This window comes from Pleurodeles waltl, chromosome 8, assembly GCF_031143425.1.
Source record: "Pleurodeles waltl isolate 20211129_DDA chromosome 8, aPleWal1.hap1.20221129, whole genome shotgun sequence".
NCBI classification, from domain to species: domain Eukaryota; kingdom Metazoa; phylum Chordata; class Amphibia; order Caudata; family Salamandridae; genus Pleurodeles; species Pleurodeles waltl.
The window spans coordinates 1,540,826,491-1,540,842,218 of NC_090447.1; the positions used below are offsets into that span (position 1 = coordinate 1,540,826,491).

At 48.9% G+C, this 15,728-nt stretch overlaps 1 protein-coding gene across 1 annotated transcript in view; it reads left to right on the forward strand.

Moving 5' to 3' along the window:
* Positions 1-7,239: 7,239 nt before the first annotated feature.
* TBX15 (T-box transcription factor 15) overlaps positions 7,240-15,728 on the forward strand; it is a 221,249-nt gene continuing 212,760 nt past the window's right edge. The window contains exon 1 of the mRNA XM_069203003.1: positions 7,240-8,305. Coding sequence (XP_069059104.1) covers positions 8,098-8,305 — 208 coding nt within the window. The 5' untranslated portion in view covers positions 7,240-8,097. The remainder of the gene's footprint in view (positions 8,306-15,728) is intronic.

Below are 15,728 nucleotides of genomic sequence, written 5' to 3' on the forward strand. Positions count from 1 at the left end.
CAGTTGGATATCGTGAAGTATCTGTCAGATTTCACGTGGGATTATTAAATACTCAGAGAAAAACACATACACAGTCGTCTCTGTTTTGAAGGTCTTAAAACAAGGTTACAGCTTACAAAATACTGGGGCAGATTTAAGAGAAGTGGCACTGCACGCAGTGCACGGCGCTGTGCTCGGTGCAGCGCTACTTTCCTTGGGCCCCTTAGCGCCCGCTGACTCCACCATGTGGGTGCCACACCTAAGATACAGCACACCCTGGCACAGGGTAGGGGGAAATAGCTTCAACATTTCTGATGCTATTGATGTACTGTCCAGGGTTAGCACCAAACTGTTGGCACTAACCCTGAACAGCACATGGGGCCCATTGTAACCAATGGCGCGCCCCCTTTTAACACCTGCTCTGAGAAGGCGTTAAAAGTGCAGAAAAAATGATGCAAAGAAATCTCTTAGATTTCTTTGCTCCATTTTTTCAGCCTCCCTAAAGGGGGAACACCCCTTTGCATGCATTATGCCTGGCAAAGGCATAATGTAGCGCAAAGGGTTACAAACTGGCACAATTCTGTAAATCTGGCATGGGGAAAAGGCCACCTTAGCGTAAAACAAATGACACTAACGGAGCGCTAAAGTGGCGCTACGCCATCTTAAATCGGGGCCACTGTGTTTTAATTACCCCCTCAAAATCCAGACTACTTTCCCTTTCCACTGGCCTAAACCCCCCCTCAAGCGCTGAGTCTCATATCATGATTATCGTGATACGCCAGCCTGATTGTTGAAGATCTGAAGGTCGCCCACCCTGTCCTACTGACCACGCTACGCTCCGGCTTTGGATCTGATCAGGCCACATTGCTCCACAATCCCTTGGGGAATAGGGATGTTTTCAATGTATGTAGCTGTTGGAGCCTGAACATTATTTAATGTGACTTTTTCCGTAGATAAGAAGGATTAAATCAAGGGTCAGAACTAGCCTTGTGTAAGGGGCACAGCATCCATCTTCCTGGAGTATGGCAACCTCACTTGGTTTAATTTGGCTATTGGGCCAATCAGCTGGACCCTGCAAGTGCCTGGATACCTTCACGGGTGACAAGAAGCGCTCTACAAATCTGCTTATGTATTCATTTACTCAGCCTTTGCTGCCTTGCACCTGGGTTGATTATTTTGCATCTTTTGAAGCTGGGAACATTTTTTTATTAAAATATGCAAATAATGCAGCAGGTGGTGAAATATGTGTCAAGTGAGAAACACCCATAATTATGCGGAAAGCAGAGTGGCAGCAGAACCGCATGACCCCAGTGTCCCTGATAGACTGCATATAGCCGTCCAGTGCCCGCTGGGAGCCACTCCTGTGGCCTCGCTCCGGGTGCTGGCACTTTACTCACACTCCTGGTCCAAGCAGGTGTAAAGTCTTCACTCTCTGGAGTCCCAGGTGGTGATGAGTAGAAGGTGATCAAATCAAACTGAAACAGGGTTTAGATAACCCAACTGCTCACCCGTAAGGGTCTCAAGGCACTGAAGGGGTCGGTGCTCTGTACTTCAGTCGAAGAGCCAGGCCTTGAGGTCCTTCCTGAACTGAGGAAGCGATGGTGACTGCCTGAGGTGCAGGGGCCGGGTGTTTTCCAGCTCTTTGCCTTGAGTTAGGTAAAGGATCTTCCACCGGCCGAGGTCTTCCGCACGCGTGGTACGGTGACAAGTGCTTGTTGAGCAGAGCAGAGAGGTCTGGGGGGGGGAGTTGAAGGTGATGCGGTGATCGAGGTAGGCAGGTCCTACATCACTGAGGGCCTTCTAAGCATGGACGAGGCACTTGAAGTTAATTCTTTTCTTGATGGGAAGCCGTGGAGGTCTCTTCGGTGACTGGAGATTTGTTAGCGGCAGGGAATGTCCACGATGAGTTGTGGCCAGGTCCTGCCATGGCCTTGTCTCTGGTGTGTTAATGGGAGCACCTGGGCCATGGAGTGCCTGGTGAGCTCTTTCCATCATGCCTCATGTCCACCCTGAAATGTGTGACCCTTGACCTCACCCCTTCCTCATGCTAGACTTGTTTATCATAGTTTATTTTCCTCACTTTTCTTCTGTCATGTGATACACGTTTGATGGTTTTCATACACTGTGGTTTTTGTCACAGAATGTTTTTTTTTTTTAAGTTTCTCCTCTTGTGATGACTTGTTCTGGTCTCTGGGCCTCACTGCGCCATGCGCCCTTTTAGGGGCACCTTCTCTGGGGTGTAGGGGTGGTGGTGCAGGTGGGTGATCAGACTGTCCCATCCACCTTGCATTATAGTGCCCACAGAAAGTGACCATGGGCCCTGTCCTGCTGCTGTCAGAGAGTGGATGGGGATCGTGGATGGCCCGTGGCCCCCTATGCCTGCTCTCAGGGCCTTGCTGCGCCCTGCTCTTGTAGGGGCACCTTCTCAGGGGGGTGCAGGGGTGGTAGTGCGGGTGGGTGATCAGGTTGTCCCGTACACCCCGCATTACACTGCCCACAGAAACAAACTATGGGGCCTGTCCTGCTGCTGCCGGGCAGAGCCAAGGGATTGTGGCCTGTCCTGTGCTCCCCAACCCATGCCTGTTCTCTAGGGCAGGCTTCGTCAGAAGAAGGCAGAACCTGGGTGCCCTCATCTCCCCAGACGTTACGTCCAGTGCAGGGGTGCCAAAAGGCAAGAAGGACAGTGAAAAGGGAGAGAAATGCGAATTGAAAGAGGTACCAAGTGAGAGAAATCAAAATAGTTTGTAAAATAACCCAAATTTTTGAAGATTTTCGAAATGGGAGAAGGAAGGTGTGTGTGCTTTTTTCCTGGGTGTATATAAAAAGTTCTGGTGAAATCCGACGGACACCTCACCAAACCTGAATGCAAGCACCTGTACCCAATTATCAGAAAATAAATGTATTGGGGGGCAGTAACACCCAAAACTCCCCGTCTGCAGCTAGGCCCCTGACTACACCCTCCTCGCTGCCCGTAGCGCAGAGTGGTGGAACACCTGCAGCTTCTGAGCGTTCCGATGGGCCTTCTTCAGGGCAGCGGGTGAAACAGGTCTGTTCTGGCAGCCACAATGCCCTGGCACTGGGGACCCTGGGGGGTGTCTCGAATAAATGACACAGTCTACCGTGTATTTATCAGACAACAGTGTAGAATGATAGAAGTGCGCTAAAGTGTTTGTCTTTTACAGAGGTCTGGCATTATTTTACACAAGGGAACCTGCAATCCCTGCGTAAAAAACCTGCCTGTGATCTATTTGTGGCAGTAATACTCACCTGTAAGATGAAAATGGCACGATTACTTTACTGTAATAATTTATTATAACTCAGAGCCAGCAGACATGTGGATGGCAGACTGGAGACAAAATGACCAGAGCTGCTTGAAAGTGAGTAAAGTCCAGCTTTCTAGCCTTGGCTCTTCTCAGAGAGTGTTCTGTTACGAAGAAGGAACTGTGAGTCCCCCTGAGCATCCCCGGCCTATGTAGAAGAGTCTGAGTCCAGCCCTATTCATCTCTAGCTCCAAGATGTTCTTAAAGAATAGGGGAGTTATTACTATCATTGTCATCATCATCTTCCTCATCGTCCTTATCATTGTTATTGTCATCGTCGTCATCATCGTCCTCATCGTCCTCATCATTGTTATCGTCATTGCCATCATCATACTCATCGTCGTTATCGTAGTTGTCATTGTCACCATCATCGTCGTCAGCGTCATCATCATCATCATCATCATAGTCCTCATCGTCATCATCGTCATCATCATTGTCATCGTCATTGTCGTCATCATCGTTATCATTGTCGTCATCATCGTCGTCATCGTCATCATCGTCCTCATCACTGTTTTCGTCATTGTCGCCATCATCATCAACATTATTGTTGTTGTCATCGTCGTCATTATCGTTTTTATTGTTCTCAACATCGTCATCATTGTTGTCGTCATTGTGGTCATTGTTGCCATTGTCGTCATCATCGTTGTCATTGCTATCATCATCGTCGTCAGTGTCATTGTCGTCATCATGGTTGTCAGCGTCATCATTGTCCTCATCGTCATCATCATCGTTGTTGTCATTGTCATCATCATGGTCATCATCATCATTATTATTGTTGTCATCAACGTCATCTTCGTCGTCATCATAATCATCGCCATCGTCATCATCGCCATCATAGTCGTCATCATTGTCGTCATCGTTGTCATCATTCTCGACATCATTGTCATCATTAATATTATTATAATTATTACTATTATTGTCATCATCGTCATCATCATCATCATTATTATTGTCATCAACATCATCATCCTCATTATTATTATTAGTGTTACCATTATTGTCATCATTATCGTCGCCATCCTCATCATTGTTGCCATCATCGTCATCATTATTATTGTTATTATTATTATTGTTGATAATAACAACAATAATAATATTGTTGTTATTATTATTATTATTGTGAGTATTATTTTTGTTATTGTTAATAATATTATTATCTTTATTGTTAGTGTTAGAATTATCATATCAATATGATTACTATTAATATTATTATTAGTAATATTATTGGTATTACCTTTATTATCAGTGTATTATTATTATTATTATTTTTATTATTATTAATATTAGAAGTAGTAGTAGTGGTAGTAGTATTACTATTATTAGTACCTTTATTATCAGTATTTTATTACCATTGTTACTACTATTTATTATTGGTATTATTATTACTTTTATAATTATCATTAATAATAATATGATTACCTTTATTACCAGTATTATTATTATTGTTATTAATATTGTTACCTTTATTGTTCTCAGTAGTAGTATGATTAGTATTACCTTGGTTATCAGTGTTATTATTATTATTGATAATATTATTATTGTTATTATTAATTTAATTATTTTTATTATCAGTATTATTTTTGTTATTGTTAATAATATTATTACCTTTATTAGTGTTAGAATTATTATTATTGTTATCAATATGATTACTATTAATAGTATTATTATGATTCGTAGTAGTATTACCTTTATTGTCAGTGTATTATTATTATTATTATTATTATTATTATTATTATTATTACCTTTATTATTAATAGTAGTGGTCATAGTATTATTAGTATTATCTTTATTATCAGTGTATTATTATTATTATTATTAGTACCAGTAGTAGTAGTAGCGGTAGTAGTATTACTATTTTTAGTACCTCTGTTATCAGTATTTTATTATAATTGTTATTACTATTATTATTGTTATTATTATTACTTTTATTGTTATCATTAATAATAATATTATTACCTTTATTATCGTTGTATTATTATTATTGTTATTAATATTATTACCTTTATTATTATCAGTAGTAGTATTATTAGTATTATCTTTATTATCAGTGTTCTTCTTATTAATATTATTATTATTACCTGTACTATCAGTGTGTTATTATCAGTATTATTAGTCTTAATATTGTTGTTATTGTTAGCATAATTATCAGTAGAAGTGCATGCACTGTCCCATACTGCACCAACCTGCAGCACTCTGCCGTGCACACACTGTCCTGTACTGCACCCACCTGCAGCACTCTGCCCTGCACACACTGTCCTATACTGCACCCACATGCTGCACTCAGCCCTGCACACACTGTCCTATACTGCACACACCTGCAGCACTCTGCCCTGCACACACTGTCCTGTACTGCACCAACCTGCAGCACTCTGCCCTGCACACACTGTCCTGTACTGCACCCACCTGCAGCACTCTGCCCTGCACACACTGTCCTGTACTGCACACACCTGCAGTACTCTACCCTGCACACACTGTCCTGTACTGCACCCACCTGCAGCACTCTGCCCTGCACACACTGTCTTGTACTGCACCCACCTGCAGCACTCTGCCCTGCACACACTGTCCTATACTGCACCAACCTGCAGCACTCTGCCCTGCACACACTGTCCTATACTGCACCCACATGCGGCACTCAGCCCTGCACACACCGTCCTGTACTGCACCCACATTCGGCACTCAGCCCTGCACACACTGTCCTGTACTGCACCCACCTGCAGCACTCAGCCCTGCACACACTGTCCTGTACTGCACCCACCTGCAGCACTCTGCCCTGCACACACTGTCCTGTGCTGCACCCACATGCAGCACTCTGCCCTGCACACACTGTCCTGTACTGCACCCACCTGCAGCACTCTGCCCTGCACACACTGTCCTATACTGCACCAACCTGCAGCACTCTGCCCTGCACACACTGTCCTATACTGCACCCACCTGCAGCACCACCCTACACACACTGCCCTGCACACACTGTCCTATACTGCACCCACCTGCAGCACTCTGCCCTGCACTCACTGTCCCATACTGCACCAACCTGCAGCACTCTGCCCTGCACACACTGTCCTGTACTGCACCCACCTGCAGCACTACCCCTGCACACACTGTCCTATACTGCACCCACCTGCAGCACTCTGCCCTGCACACACTGTCCTATACTGCACCCACCTGCAGCACCACCCTGCACACACTGCCCTGCACACACTGTCCTTTACTGCACCCACCTGCAGCGCTCTGCTCTGCACACACTGTCCTATACTGCACCCACCTGAAGCACTACCCCTGCACACACTGTCCTATACTGCACCCACCTGCAGCACTCTGCCCTGCACACACTGTCCTATACTGCACCCACCTGCAGCACCACCCTACACACACTGCCCTGCACACACTGTCCTATACTGCACCCACCTGCAGCACTCTGCCCTGCACTCACTGTCCCATACTGCACCAACCTGCAGCACTCTGCCCTGCACACACTGTCCTGTACTGCACCCACCTGCAGCACTACCCCTGCACACACTGTCCTATACTGCACCCACCGGCAGCACTCTGCTCTGCACACACTGTCCTATACTGCACCCACCTGCAGCACTGTGCCCTTCACACACTGTCCTATGCTGCACCCACATGCAGCACTCTGCCCTGCACACACTGTCCTGTACTGCACCCAATTCTTATTTGCTGGATAAGTAGGAGCTGGGGCAACAACAACACACAGAAAGGGCCTCTTTGTGGCCTCTCAGTGGAGTAAACTCGTGCACTGATACACAAATGCACATCAATGCTGCACCTTGGTGCAGGGCTGGGCTGCACTCCCAGGGCCGCAGGGGGTGCTCGGGGGCGGGGCGGGCGAGCAGAGGGTTAACCCCCTTGCAGTCAGTCTGATTCCTGCAGGGGCTCCCCCGCCAGTGGCCCTTCGCTTCTCGCTCTCCCTCGCCCCTCGCTGCTCATTGGCCCTGGCAGCCTTTTTCCTATTTTTTTTCTCTTCTGACAGGCACAGGCAGCCTGCTCGGCTCGTCCAGAGAGCAGGGACGAGGCACCCAGCAGTCTGCATCAATCAGGGGTGGACTCGGCCGGGCGCGCACTGCGAGGCGCTGTGCGCGAGCCTGGGGCCCCCTCGGCCAGCCCTGCTAGGGTGGGTGAGAGGGCCACGTCTGTGTCTGCACCCCGAAGAGACCTGGCTGGAGGAGGACCCGTCTGCCCTGCACCCCGAGAGCTTCACTTCGGGGTGACTCTTGTGGAGAACTTCTGACCAGCACCCTACACTCCAGACGAGAGCTATTTTTGGGGTGACTGGGGACGGTCGCATTGGACCCCTGAAGCGCACTGAAGACGCGTAGGAGGTGCATCTTCTACCCATGAACACCGAGGGCTGTTGGATGAAGCACTTTGTTTTGGGGGTGCCGGGATGTGAGAGCTTGGCACCTGCGTCCAGCGCGCCCCGGAACTTTCCTTTCTGGTGGTGGCGGAGACCGGAGCCCCTGCAGCCACTTGGCTGAAAGAGGCCGGGCTGTGATTTGGAGGTGATTAGCGGAGACCTGCGCCCCTCTTGGCTGAAAGGAAGCGGGCTGTGTTTTGGGGGTGCCGGGAGCAGCACTTCAGCCCCTGCCCCCCGCAGGCTCGAGGACTGAGCTGCGTTTTCTGTGTTGTCACCGAAGGGCACCTTGCCCAGGAGCCTCAAAGGCACAGATATCTGTATTTGGCGCTGCTTTGGGAACCTCTTGTTCTCCGGAAGCCTTGCTACCACTGGACCGTCGGGGAGTCTGGGGGCTCCCCCTGGCCCGCTGCCGAGGAGCAGACCATGAGCGAGAGGCGGAGATGCGCCGTGGCCCTGAGCACCAGAGCGCACGCCTTCTCGGTGGAAGCCCTGATCGGATCCAGTAAGAAGCGGAAGCTGCGGGCCTGGCAGGGCAGGGGCCTGGACCTGTCCATGGAGAGCCTGAGCCCCCCGGGGGCGCTGGAGGAGGCCGACGAGGAGCACCCCGGACACTGCCTGGACCTGAACCCCGGTGAGTGCGCCGCGCTCTGCGCGCCTGGCGCAGGCCAGGGGACTTTAGGGAGCCATAGGGGCATTGAGGCAGGGGAGGGGTGCCTGGGGCGAGAGATGCTTAAAACATGCTCCTCGGCTGGGGGGGGCACAGCCTGTGGACTGGGGGTCCCTGTGCCAGGGAGTACGTTGGCTCGGTGTATGCACGTCTAGCGCGCACTGATGTGTCAGTCTTTTCACCCGGCGTGAGCAGCGGGGGGCACTGAGCACGACTGACTCAGCTCTCTGTAGCCACTGAACCTGCCATGCGTGCGTCCCGGGGGCCGCATTCCAGCATTTTTAGCTCATCTGCGTCAATACAGGGAGAGGATGTGGCGTCGATTTTGGATCTGAGAGATCAAGTTCGAGTCTCGGCTTCCGCTCAACATCCTGTGATTCTGGGAAAATCGGTTCATCTACCCGGGCCTAGCGAATTAAATCTGACCTTGTGGAAGGCGCCTGGATCTCCCGGGCTCGAGTGAGCGCTATAAAAATGCGAAAATGAAAGAGAGAGGGGAGCCAACCTGTGGCATCAGTTAACAGCGTTGTGCTCAGTTCGAGGACACACATCCCTTCTGGGGTGCAGCCCCCGGAACCTATTGCCAAGGGTGACGTGTACGAGTATTTATCTGCGGGAGTTGTATAGCGCCAAGACGTAGCGCCACGGTGCCTCGCCACCCCCAGAAACTTGTAGATTAAAGCAGGGCAAGTCAGCGCAGGTCGGTCCGACGCATCGAGGCGCTGCCCAGTCACAACTATTACTTGGTCGTTTTCTTTGCTTCTTTAAAGTGCGCATTACCAAAATATAGCGGCTTAAAGTGAAGTAACAGCGGGTGATCTTTTCTAAAGTATCCGCGCCCTGTTCCCCTTTACACCTGTGTTGTGGGGACACCAGCCCCCCAGGGCCCTCCGTGAGGACACCAGGCCCCGGAGGGCTGCCCCGGGCGGGAGCCGATGCCAGTCTGTGCCACCGAGGACAGGGCAGGAGCGGCTCTCTCTGCACCCGGGGGCGGACCGGGGGGGCTCTTGTATGTACTGTCCCTCTCAGGGGCCCCTCACTTCTGGCCCGGTACCTCCTGCTCGTGAAGTCTCCGTCCGGGAATCTCAAGCAGGGTCAGTTGAAGGATGTCTGTGGTCCTGGCCAAGGCATATTCTGGGGCCCTGTTCAGAGCAACTGTGAATTTTACCCACTTTGCTGCTACATTAAGTCTCTGTGATGCCAATATAGACTGAATTATTTGTTAACATTTGAGAATTATATAAAAACGAATACATGTGCCGTGCGCCCCAATCAATTCTAAGGGTGGCGCTGGTTAGATGGGGCACAGTCAGAAGAACCCCCGGGTCTAATGGAGAGAAGAGGGCCCTTGGACGGCGGGGGCCCTTGGAAGACGGGGGCCCCGGGCACCTAAAACGTCGCTGACATAAGATGCACCTTACGCGGCGCGGAGAGCGCACCCGGGCATCTTGGCACATTGGGTATAAATCGTCCCCCTTGAGGCCTCTCTCGGTGGGGGCTCCTTGCAGCGCGAGCAGTGACCCCTGGAACTGCACATCCGGCCAGTGGGACGTGCTAATTAGGGGCTGCCCCCCGCACCCCAATCTTCCCTCTCTGGGCTTGGGCGGGTAAAACTCGCAGACATTTTTACGCGGCGAAAACATTCAAGGAACGAGGCGCTTTCAGATGTTGCTGCAGTAAAGGCCGGTTCCCGCAGGTTGTGCCCCAGTTTATGGTAAATATTACCAACCGTGATTGTGCTGTTTTATTGCCCTCAGTGATCTCTCACCCCGCAGGGTCGGGGTACACCTAGTGCTGAAATATGTCAGCTTTTCAAGGGGCGACCGAAGTTGGGCCCAGACCCCGTCTGGCGTTTTGAAAAACATTGGGCTCTTTTCAGAGACTGAGCCGACCCCCCCGGATTCAGAGAACGTTTCAAAGCCAAACTTTCCACCAGATAATGTCTCGGAAGTCTTGTCCCGGGGCCACAATGCAGAATATTTACTGGTGGTGTCCGCGCCCCCACCCCAGGTCCGCGCTCTGTGTGTTATTCTCTTTCAACACCTCGCATCTCAGCGCTCCGTGGTTGCCTGAGGATGACTCTCGGCGCTTTATAAAGCATCTAAATAAATATATAAATGGCAATTCTAGGATCCCTCTGGGTCGGACGTGGGGGGGGGGGAGGGGGGGCCCTCCAAGGATCACCCCAACATTGAAGTTTTCAGACAGAAGGTGCCGGGGGGAGCTAAGCTCTAGGGTCGGCGCGAGGGGTCGACACTAGGGAGCCCCTTCTGGTATTGGCGCTTCGGTGCAGACCCTGTACCAGCTCGGGGAGGCTGAAGGGCCGGGGTGGCCTTACCTGGGCCAGCAGGTTACACACAGACCTTTGCAGCTGGGGCAGAACCCACCGCGCTCTCTAACTAAACCCCAGAAAATGTTATTTATACACGCCTCACAAGAACTGAACCCGTAAATACACCAGTTATACTTTTATCACTTGAATAATAAAAATATAATTGGAATCATGCTGCCACCCACATAGGCCGTTTTGCCGCTGTGGATTCCTGACAGGGCTTTTCCAAACAAATTCATACAAACCCTCAGAGAATGAGTGAGTCCCGACCAATCACTCCCGAATTACTGTATGAGAGAGGCCTCGTGGAGACATAAGCGCTTTGCAAAAGCAGAATCCAAGAAAATTCATGTTATACCCGCAGACTCTGCTCTAATGTTTGATTCTGGAGCAGTTTCGCGGAAAAAAAAAAACCTTCAGGGCGCTGCATTTTACGTATACGACGTCAGTGTTACCGCTACCCAGCGAGGTGAGCATTTTATCGCCCTTAGGGTGGGTGAAAAGCGGGGTCAGACCCTGAACCCGCGCCTACCACGGATATTGCTGCAGATTCTCCACGGGCTTTTTCATTTATTTTATTTTACTGGTTTCTATAGCGCCCAGAAGCCCCTAAAGCACCGTAGGGGACTAAAAACAACCCGTAAATAGGAGGGTGTGTTTTGTTTAAATGGGGGCGAGGAAGGAAGTGAACAGCACAGAGTCTACAAGTGTCAAATATACAGAAACTACAAGAAGAAGGTCACTTGATAAAAATACCTGGTGGAGGAGGGCGCGTCCTCCTGGTGGCAGAGGGGCTACACTCACGTGGGGGAGTGGGGTGTCCATGGAAAGTGGGACCCTGAGGCTTACAGGGGCGGAGGTCACCCAAAGCAGTAGTGTCAGGAGAGGCCGAGGGTCGGGTGCCTCCAGGAACTGATGGATAAAATGCGGAGCCCCCCAGCTGAAACCGGGAGTCACGGGGTGCAGGGGCTAGTGTTGGGGGAAAGGGGGTGAAGTGGAGGAGAGAGTCTCCTCTGTGAGGTTTTAGGGGAGAGAGGACTTCAGATGCTGCGAGTCTTCAGGGAGAAATACTGCAGAATAATTTAAAAAGAAATATATGTTAGTACAGCGCCAACACACCATGGGAATAACTAACACGGCGCTACACAAAAGCACATGGAATAATAAATCCAGGATTTGTAAAGCGAGAAAAATCACCTCTGAGGGTCTCAAGGCGCTAAATTGCAGCGCAGGAAGATGAAGGGATTTGCCCAAAACACGGGATATTGAGGCGACGCCGAGGCTCGAGCCTGGTTCCCCAGGATCACAGTCGGCGACTCTGGCTGAACGTCAGTCCTTCTCTCCCCGTGACACAGAATGACACAGTGACAATCCTTAATATTTAAAGTAGACAAACCGAAATCTGTGATTTTTTTTGTAAAAGAACAGTGTTTATTTTTTTTACAAGGAAGGTATAAAAGTGTGACATTTTCTCCTGAAAGCGAAAACTATTGCATGAAACTATATGAGGCCTCAATTGTTTGCACAGAAACGCGGACTGATTTCTTGTTTTTTTCGATAAAAAAAGCCCGCGGGTTTTATTTCTTCATCTCCTAAAAGGCCCGAACGGTTTTGATTTATTTTTCTACAAATTACAAACCTCGATAACATTCGAGCAATGACCGAACCCCGAGTAGGGCGCGCAATGGCCACATCCCGCTGGATTGTAACTATTAAATGGGGGGTAATTCGTGTTATTCACGGGTGTCGCTATGTGGGGCCTTTAAAAGCAGGAGTGATAGTTGCCGCCACGTACAGTACTCAGTTACTCCATCCGTTCATTCATTACATTTTGTAGTTAAAAATGGGAAAGGTGGGGCCGTAGCGCCCTGGGGTAGCCAGCGGGGCAGCGGCGCTGTGCGTGTGTTTACGCTTTATATTTGGGTTTTTTGTAACCTATTTATTACTTATTGTAGAATCAATGAATTAACAATCATGGTGCAGTTAATTAAAACCTAAAAAATGTTATGAGAAAAATAGTATGCATAAAAACGAAAAAAATAACCTGATAAAAGCGAAAAAGAACAGGCCACGCGCCACGTCTAAGTAAGTTTTTAAAAGCACATTTGATCCTGTCTCCGGGATGTGTAATTCGTCCGAGGCCGCTGGAGAGGCCGGGGTCGATTAATCATTCCTAACAATGAGCACCGATGTCCACTGTGCCTTGCAGGGAGAGTGATTTACGGTGGTATTTGATTGTTTTGGGAGTTTTCCTGCCGGTCCTGCGCCGTGGCATACGTAACACATGTACCGTGTACCTTTCGCATGTTGAGGCAGACTGCCTGACTCCGTTTCACCCACATTTTCTCTCCCTCGTCCCACGTTTCCACCTGTCCCGTCTTCTGAAAGCATCCTGGGAGTCCAGGGACTGGTGAGAAATGCTGCACAAGAAAAGGCCCGACTCAGGGTGAAATATCACACAAGCGCCTCGACGAGCCAAGGGCCCGCTGCTGAGGTCTGTTTGTGAGCCCTAGACCAAGCGCTTGAATCTGGCAGGGCCAATTAAGCCTTCCATTCTTCCGAGCTGGTAAATGAGGTGCGGCGCGCGTTACATATACCGACTGCGGTATAAGGCGCTGTTAAAAGATGCGATTATTCGATCACATCCCGTCGGTGCGTATCCCCGGGCCTGTGGTCCAGGGCATCATGGAAAGTTCATGAAATGCGGAATTTCAGGTCTGTCAAACCACTTCTTCGCGCGCTGACCGAGGCCGCGGGGCGCACAGACGCGCGGGGCCATTTGTGTCCAAATGCGTATTTACGCGCAGAGACGCGCCCGACGGGTCATGGGTAAAGTCACTCCTGAGCACGCAGGCCGAGCACGGGTCACACCCAGAGGGCCCTCGGGAGTGGGTCAGGCCTGGTGACCAGCAGAGGGGCTGTTACGAGGGTCCCGAGCGGGGTTTCCGAGACGCCGAGCTAAGCCCCGAACACTTTCCCTTCGGAACTCGCCCAGTTCTCCAAGTTTCTTATGACAAAGCTGGACGAACTTTTTAATGGATGCATTAATATTCCGCGCAAGATTGAAAATTGATGTTCTGCTGCCCGTCTTGATTTGGCCACAAATGCAGCCGTTCAGCACATCCCGCGGGAGGACGCACTGCCGTTCGGTGATAAAAGGGAATTCTTCACACGAGGGCACTGGAGAAACAGCAACACGTCTGCGCCGGACACATTCTGCGAAAACAAAACGTGGTTTCGCGTTGCAGAAGTTGAGATCTGTTTAAATTGGAATCAATAGAGACAGGTAATTACACTCCCTGGTCATGAGTGGGTCGCTTTTTCCGACCCCTGCACAAACCACTATTCCTGCACGGGTAGAAATTCCGAATTGATTGAAATTGACCGCATAGAGTAATTATCGGGTGAATTAAACGCCTCAGCCTTCGTTTAATTTCGGAATGTCGAACCTGCCAGAATGTGAAAGAGAAAAACAGTCACAAATAGATTTTGGTGCAGTGATCCCCAAAAACTGCATATTATTCCACAAAAAAATCAGAATAAGTGCAATTTATTGCGCCTGGTAAATTTCGAGCCCCAGGGTATCAGATTTTGGTGGGTGTAACAACCCAACCTGCACATCTGACACGCCAATAATCATGGCTTTACTCGGAGAGCAGCGATAGATAGACAGACAGATAGACAGGCAGATAGATAGATAGATAAATGTATATATAGATATTTATTTCTTTACTTATAGACTGTCTCTGAACTATCCCTGACAGTTCCTGCTGGGTTAGATGTCTCTAACACGTATCCCAGAATGTAACTGTGGACTGGGACAGCTCTCTTCAGCCAGGTCTTGGAGTCAGGGACCCTCTCTGGCTTTGGGAGTCTGTGGGGACTGCGCAGGGACCCCCGTAACGCGCTTGTCGTCACGTGAAGAGATCTGCTCTGGGTGCGTGTGTGTACGTGTGTGCACGTGTGTGTGTTGAGGGAAATCTACATCTTCAAGTGCTTTTATTACACGAAATACAGGGGTATAAAACTCATATATTACAGGGATTTTTTTTTTAGATGAAAAATATTTCCCAGATTCCCGTGAAATAGTGATTTCCTAATAGAGCTGCAGCCACTCCGCAAAGCTGTAACCATCCCAGAGCTTCTGACACGTGCGTCGCGAAGTTACGCCGCAACTATTCAAATCCTGTTGCACGTGCTCTGACAGGATTCTTTTCACCCATTTGAGATGCAACAACTTTTTAAATGAATTCAGCAAATGTAGAAAATTATTTGGCAAATGCAGCACATCTATATTTGTTAGGGGCGTGTGAAATTCACTACATTTGGTTTCATATAATTACGCGAAATGTTGGGAAAATGAGGTGAAATGACGGTAATTATACAAAATGTGACTCCGTCAATTAGGGTTACATTTCAGCACAAAATGTTTCTTGGGTTAATTTTTGATGCAATTGAGCAATTTACTCTAAAATTACTGTATTGTATTTTATTAATTATGATGTGGTTAATTAAAACCTTTACATGATAAAAAACACATTGAAAGTATTTAACAAATCAAAAATAAAAGATACAAGAGACAGGAGATCTTTTCAGTAATTGTCCTTCATGGTGCAAAATATACACAAATAAAAGTACCAGTGTGTGCAAAGTGCACCTAGGAAGGGGTAACATTTAGGAATGATAAAAAAACCACGTTACCAGTATAGAAACAAATAAGAGACACAAAGTATACAAGAGTCAAGAGATCTCTTCAGTAATTGTCCTTAATGGTGCGAAACATACACGAATAAAAGTGCCAGTGTGTGGAAAGTGCAAACGAAGGAAGGGAGCCCTTACGAATAGCCCCTCAGGTGGGTTGTGCGCCAACTTTAAATCGCTTCTCTGCAATGATGATAAATTTGACCAGGCAGGCTATTACTTGGGCACTCGGACCTTGCGCGCAGAGAAGCAGGGCCTGACGGCGCGTTCTTACTCCGTTAGCGTTAAAAAGGTTCCGCGGAAGCCTTCTGCGTATGGAGTGGAGAGTGGCGCGTATGCACAATATGTGTAGAA